The following is a 7,957-nucleotide window of genomic DNA, read 5'->3' as shown; positions in this document are numbered from 1 at the left end:
TTTATTATATTACGTACGAAGAGATAGAGAGAATTTATATGAATTATTTCTTATTTATTACGTTTCGCAGCATTGAAATATTATTGAAAAGTTGGGAGAGCGCTTATTTTTAAAAATCGAGTCAATCAGCTTGTTTCCTGGTCGGGTTAATTGCATTCCCGTGTTTTCTCATGATAATCGACAATTTCTCAGAAAGTCGAGTACCGTTTCACGGATTTCAGCGTTTCGAGTGCACGCCTATAATAAGTAGAACACTCTATTTACATACTGTATGTACCTACGTGTGCGATGTGCTGTAACTTTTAATCAGTATCCAGCTTTTACATAAACGTTAATTCTTACTAACTGAAAATTTATGACAATTACATTTTTTCTTCCCTGAAAACTAGAAACGAAGATTTATGTGATAATGCAGTGGATAAAAGTTTAAACACGTGAACGTTCGTTCAGTTATTCGTTCATGATCATTCATTTTTAATTCCTCGTTAATCTTGTAGTCGCTGCAAGCATTTATTTATTTATTTATTGAGAATCTCTACGAATTTCGTGCTCGACTTTATTTTAAAATAAACAGCTCGCAGTTGTAACAATTCATGAATATTTCAATTCTGTAGCATGTTTTCGCATTGCGTTCTGAATTTTGAACACCGATTTCGAACACTGTTTTCTATTATTTTTACACACGTAATTGTGATACTTGGAAATTTTTTTATATCACAATTTATGTACATGGAATATTTCCATATTGGCCTGCTAGTTACTTCTGATTTCCTAAAGGCTCGAGTACTCTCGGAGTCCACAGATTAAACACACTTTGAATCTCTGTTCACGTCTTTATAAAGGCTGGATTTAAAGCGCGAACTTGTTCGGGTGCCAGTTAATCCCGTCGCTAGTTAGGCGAGTGCATCGAACCGGATTGATAAGGGCAGGGCGCGGGGCGAGAAATTAAGGGTTGAATTGATCGACTCTGAGAATTTTCTGGTTCTTAAAGCCGAGCTTCGGGAAGCCCGCAAAACACACACGTCACACCTTTCATTAAAACCTATCAAGCTAGAAATAGTTCACAATCAAATCCGAGACTGATTAATCGAGTCAATTAAGTATTGGAAAAATGGGCATACCTTTTACGCAATTTACTGTACCCAGAACTGATAAAAATAATAGACATTTGAATGATACTGTTAAATGTATTAAGTGCCCAATTTTTGTACAAATCCATAAAACTTGCAGTCTACTTACAATTATTAATTCGTTCCATTTAAAAAATAGATGATTTTGTACATTCGAATGGTACGTCGGTCTATTTGTAACTTGGTTGAAATAGAATATTCTTAGAAGATATTCGTAATCTAATACTACGTATGACGAAGTGTCAGGTTGGCAAAAATTTAGACACGTGCAAAATTCAGTCCATATAAAATTCAGTGGACGAGTATCAGGTTTGAAACGATACTAGGTTGCACAGCACGTTTCCTTATTCCATCTGAAACTCGACGCCGGTGACTGTTGAATTCATTCACTTGAATAAATCCATTAAAATATAAAAAGGAATTTCTTGGTAACAAATATAATACTACGCCTTATGCATAATATACGACAAGTCGTCAGGCTGGTAAAAGTTTGGATAGAAAATTCGTTAAACGAGTATGAAATCGCGTTTGGTTGCGGGTACAGACTGTTTCTTTATTTCACCTCGAACTCGACGTCGGTGGTATGTGGGGACGCTTATCGGCACCGTTTCGTTTCGTGCCACGCAGAACTATCGATTCTCGCTACCACTGCTGCCTGCCTACTAGTCACCCCCTCCCCCTACGCCCCTCGTACTTGTAAACCGCCCCCGTACAACGTGAGCCTCGGTCTCCTCTTTTGCGTACGCGGCCCTTTCACCCCCGTGACACACCGGGGATCTGGTCAACAACCCCCTCGAACGGTGTCGAGCCATCCAACTTCGACCCCGCTGTAGACTCGCGAGACAAGTCGATTAGGGGGTAGAAAGCCATGTATGGAAATCTTGCGGCTACGTAATCTACCCTCGCTTCCGTATTCTCAACCTTTTACAACTGGAATTTGTCTGAAGATGTTTTATAACGTCAGATTACAGTATTTAATGTCCGTAAATTTTCCCGAGTCGTTCGATAGCATGGAATTATGAGGAAAATTGTTAACGAATGTAGAACAGAAGTGAAATCGTTTTCCAATATCCCTTACACTCAATCAAATATTTTTACAATTCTTTTATCATGCAGTGAAAAGTAAGATTGACAGATGTTAATCGTGGGTGGAAAAGACCATGAAAAAGGTCTGTGACTTATTCTCCTCGTCGGAATTCTATTCCAGATCTTAATACCAGTTTCATAAATATGTATACCGGGTATTCCCTTTGATTTAATTCCCCGAAAGTTTAATTTACTTGCATAAAGGAGTAACCTTTATGAATTGGCCAGTGGAACCTGTTAAACTTGCCATTTGCATTAAGGAACGCAACGCGAAAGCAATGTCTCGGTGCGGGTCCAAAGCAAACTTAATTAACCTTGTGGAAACATTACAAAACTGCAAGATTTTATTATAACATCACCCAGACAATTAATCCCTTTTGAACGATATAATTACCAGAACGTCTCTTCTCAAGTTTGATTAACTTCATTCAAATTGTTTGCAAGCTGGGTCACAATAATTTTATCCTTCGATAAAACATAAATAATTCAAGTCGCACTGATATAACGCGATGAATGAATAATAAATAATATTTAATAATCGATTAGAATTACAGCAATCCCATTTGTTGGAAATTTTCATTGGCATTCATATATTCTTGATCTTCTTGCCAAACTGAAACGATCCATCGAAAAGTTCCCAGTCCTCGAATATGTCCATATGTATTTTCTAATTATACACACGGTTCCGTGACTTGGACACCGTGACGTGTGCATATTTAACAAATCGCGCGGCTCGACTAAAAACTAAACTGGGACGACGACTAAAAATACGTATACACGTACGGACTCTTTTATTCCTCCATTTGTGTCCGAACTGTTCATCTTCGAATCGCGCTCTGTATCCGCCAGGCTAATTTATCAACGGATACCAGTAGTAGATAGTCACTGCCGAAACTATCATCCATCTCATCTCCATTTTCATCCAAATTAAAGTGCACGAAAAGAATTTCAAATACAATGAACCATATTTTTTATATTGCGTCCACAATATTATTTATATTAATAATATTATATTAAAGTATATTTATTTATTTTGTAAGTACTATTCATATTTTAATAGGAAGCAAACGTTAAGACTGAATTTTAAAAGAGAAATACGTATGATGTCCGACATATCGTCGATCTGTTCCACTTATCCTTTATTTGTTTCACTTGTACTCTTCATTATTCTCTTGAAAAAAATATCTAAATTGTCAGAAGTGAAGATTCTAATCTGAAAACGAATCTGGAAATCGATTTTGATTTACTATACGAGGGGATACGCGGAACGTCTGACATATGGTTGACTTGATTCACTTATTCCTTGAAAACTCTCTATTGGCTTCACTTATACTCTTGGCTATTATTCTAGAAGTAGTCTCTGCTATTCGAGAGCTACAAATACCGGGATTTACAGCGTATATACGAGAGATAGAACTGTTTAACGATACGAAGTCGTTGTCAATTGTGTCGAACGACGAGACCTTCTCGATGCGATGGTAAGATTGTTCCTCGAAGCGTTATAAACGCGCATACTTGCATTCGTACGAGCACGTATGTGCACGTGCACGTGTCTAGTATTTGAACCGCCTCCTCTTGAGCGTCTTGAGTGCCTCTCGTGTTTCCGTTCGTACTCACGTAAATACATAAATCCCGCTCTTCAATGATATTCTTGAGCATCGGCTCTAATTCTAAAATCGATGGCAGACAAGTCAAGCTCCAACGGATAAATTAATTAAAATCATTTATCGGCACCGTTTCGTTTCGTGCCACGCAGAACTATCGATTCTCGCTACCACTGCTGCCTGCCTACTAGTCACCCCCTCCCCCTACGCCCCTCGTACTTGTAAACCGCCCCCGTACAACGTGAGCCTCGGTCTCCTCTTTTGCGTACGCGGCCCTTTCACCCCCGTGACACACCGGGGATCTGGTCAACAACCCCCTCGAACGGTGTCGAGCCATCCAACTTCGACCCCGCTGTAGACTCGCGAGACAAGTCGATTAGGGGGTAGAAAGCCATGTATGGAAATCTTGCGGCTACGTAATCTACCCTCGCTTCCGTATTCTCAACCTTTTACAACTGGAATTTGTCTGAAGATGTTTTATAACGTCAGATTACAGTATTTAATGTCCGTAAATTTTCCCGAGTCGTTCGATAGCATGGAATTATGAGGAAAATTGTTAACGAATGTAGAACAGAAGTGAAATCGTTTTCCAATATCCCTTACACTCAATCAAATATTTTTACAATTCTTTTATCATGCAGTGAAAAGTAAGATTGACAGATGTTAATCGTGGGTGGAAAAGACCATGAAAAAGGTCTGTGACTTATTCTCCTCGTCGGAATTCTATTCCAGATCTTAATACCAGTTTCATAAATATGTATACCGGGTATTCCCTTTGATTTAATTCCCCGAAAGTTTAATTTACTTGCATAAAGGAGTAACCTTTATGAATTGGCCAGTGGAACCTGTTAAACTTGCCATTTGCATTAAGGAACGCAACGCGAAAGCAATGTCTCGGTGCGGGTCCAAAGCAAACTTAATTAACCTTGTGGAAACATTACAAAACTGCAAGATTTTATTATAACATCACCCAGACAATTAATCCCTTTTGAACGATATAATTACCAGAACGTCTCTTCTCAAGTTTGATTAACTTCATTCAAATTGTTTGCAAGCTGGGTCACAATAATTTTATCCTTCGATAAAACATAAATAATTCAAGTCGCACTGATATAACGCGATGAATGAATAATAAATAATATTTAATAATCGATTAGAATTACAGCAATCCCATTTGTTGGAAATTTTCATTGGCATTCATATATTCTTGATCTTCTTGCCAAACTGAAACGATCCATCGAAAAGTTCCCAGTCCTCGAATATGTCCATATGTATTTTCTAATTATACACACGGTTCCGTGACTTGGACACCGTGACGTGTGCATATTTAACAAATCGCGCGGCTCGACTAAAAACTAAACTGGGACGACGACTAAAAATACGTATACACGTACGGACTCTTTTATTCCTCCATTTGTGTCCGAACTGTTCATCTTCGAATCGCGCTCTGTATCCGCCAGGCTAATTTATCAACGGATACCAGTAGTAGATAGTCACTGCCGAAACTATCATCCATCTCATCTCCATTTTCATCCAAATTAAAGTGCACGAAAAGAATTTCAAATACAATGAACCATATTTTTTATATTGCGTCCACAATATTATTTATATTAATAATATTATATTAAAGTATATTTATTTATTTTGTAAGTACTATTCATATTTTAATAGGAAGCAAACGTTAAGACTGAATTTTAAAAGAGAAATACGTATGATGTCCGACATATCGTCGATCTGTTCCACTTATCCTTTATTTGTTTCACTTGTACTCTTCATTATTCTCTTGAAAAAAATATCTAAATTGTCAGAAGTGAAGATTCTAATCTGAAAACGAATCTGGAAATCGATTTTGATTTACTATACGAGGGGATACGCGGAACGTCTGACATATGGTTGACTTGATTCACTTATTCCTTGAAAACTCTCTATTGGCTTCACTTATACTCTTGGCTATTATTCTAGAAGTAGTCTCTGCTATTCGAGAGCTACAAATACCGGGATTTACAGCGTATATACGAGAGATAGAACTGTTTAACGATACGAAGTCGTTGTCAATTGTGTCGAACGACGAGACCTTCTCGATGCGATGGTAAGATTGTTCCTCGAAGCGTTATAAACGCGCATACTTGCATTCGTACGAGCACGTATGTGCACGTGCACGTGTCTAGTATTTGAACCGCCTCCTCTTGAGCGTCTTGAGTGCCTCTCGTGTTTCCGTTCGTACTCACGTAAATACATAAATCCCGCTCTTCAATGATATTCTTGAGCATCGGCTCTAATTCTAAAATCGATGGCAGACAAGTCAAGCTCCAACGGATAAATTAATTAAAATCAAATTCTTCTTTACTCGAACTTGGCAATATTAAATATTACTCGAGCAGATGACGCCTCAGATTTGTAATTAAAAATAACTCCGCAGTATTTAATATCGTAATTATCGAGGACGCTGAGCTAATATTAAGAAACGAGAGTCGCATCTGGGACATTAAACTCGTGAGATCGTGGCTCTAATATGTCGGATTAGGCATTGAATCGTGACGGTACCAATTTCGATGACTCTCTCGGCAACAAGTGACGTTGAAATCGGCTTACGCGAAGAATTAGGACCGTCGAACACTCTCCCAGATTTTCAGCCGATCAAAATGAAGCCTCCGTTCCAGATGAAGTCTTCGGGATTGATACGTTCTCACGGTCTGATCGGCTGTCTTAAAATTCTTATAATTAGAATGGGAAACGAAATTGCAGGTAGGAAAGTCATCTGTAAATTGTTAACCGAAATAGCATTTTGCTTTTAAACCACTTGAGTTACTCGAGGCAAGAAGTCAGCCACTGATCAGACGTACTGATACCACGAAAATAGATAAGATTTAATACCGCGTTCAAACTATTTCCGAAAATTGATTTCCTTTTTTCATTCTCTAACATCTTAATTGTATAAAATGTATAATTCGTTGATTTCAGGTCGCGTGGGACTGTCAGAGGCGATAGCAGTGATACCAAGATGAGCATACTAAACACGGATTCGGAGAACCGTGTGGTACTAAACGTGGGCGGTATCAGACATGAGACGTACAAGGCGACCCTGAAAAAGATCCCGGCCACCCGGCTGTCGAAATTGACCGAGGCTTTGGGCAATTACGACCCGATCCTGAACGAGTACTTCTTCGACCGGCACCCGGGTGTTTTCGCCCAGGTGCTCAATTACTATCGTACCGGGAAGCTTCATTACCCGACGGACGTATGCGGCCCGCTGTTCGAGGAGGAACTCGATTTCTGGGGGCTGGACTCCAATCAGGTAGAGCCATGCTGTTGGATGACATACACTCAGGTACGTGGCTGATTAAAATTTACTCGTTCAGGTGAATAATTGATTTACTTTCGGATTATTCAGATTATATATTATATATTTAACTGATTGTATTTCGGCTGAAAATAAACAAAGGCAAGTACGCACCGCCATCAGTGACCGAAATACGATAAGTTAATAATAATGATACAATCAATTGAATTCAGAACTGCATCGCTTTCTGATTATTCAGAAAATTAATACATCGTGTCATCATGTGTGGTATTAACTATATTCTTAATTATTTCAAGAATTATATTATTATTATCAATATTAATAATTATATTAATAAAATATTATTTATATCAAATACATTATTAATTGTATTATCGAATATATTGATAATTGTAAGATCAGATATGTTATCGATTATTATGCATGTACTAAATATTTTCTTACTTAATAATTATTGATACAAATAAATGATTTAACTCCCCAAATGAATTTTTATCCAATTTCCATACTGAATTTTGATCGCATTAGTGAAGATCCGGTAACGATACAGTAACGTTGAAAATCGCGATCACTGCATACCGTTCCGCGAGTTTCTCAGTACAAGCACATTATCCAGATCGTCCGATCTCCTTCTCAATTAGCCACGACTGTACCTTGAATTATCTTAGGAATCGCTTTCGACATTACTTGCATTTTTGGATGAATAGTTACCCGACGGAAAAGTACTAAGTAGTAGCTCTAAAATCACTGTCTATATTTCCGGCTAAACGAATTAATTAATAATAGCAGGCAAATGTATTCTCAGTCATTTCTTACATAAAACTATGTAATTGATA

The 7,957-nt window shown here is 37.9% G+C and overlaps 1 protein-coding gene across 1 annotated transcript in view; it reads left to right on the top strand.

The window, feature by feature from the left end:
- LOC108629712 (potassium voltage-gated channel protein Shaw) overlaps positions 1 to 7,957 on the top strand; it is a 12,734-nt gene that overhangs the window by 1,793 nt on the left and 2,984 nt on the right. Inside the window, exon 2 of the mRNA XM_026817499.1 lies at positions 6,782 to 7,148. Within this exon, the coding sequence (XP_026673300.1) occupies positions 6,822 to 7,148 (327 nt within the window). The 5' untranslated portion in view covers positions 6,782 to 6,821. The remainder of the gene's footprint in view (positions 1 to 6,781; positions 7,149 to 7,957) is intronic.

This window comes from Ceratina calcarata, unplaced genomic scaffold (genome assembly GCF_001652005.2).
Source record: "Ceratina calcarata isolate Rehan_Ccalc_2016 unplaced genomic scaffold, ASM165200v1 scaffold584.2, whole genome shotgun sequence".
NCBI classification, from domain to species: Eukaryota; Metazoa; Arthropoda; class Insecta; order Hymenoptera; family Apidae; genus Ceratina; species Ceratina calcarata.
This window is presented reverse-complemented; position numbering and strand designations above follow the sequence as displayed.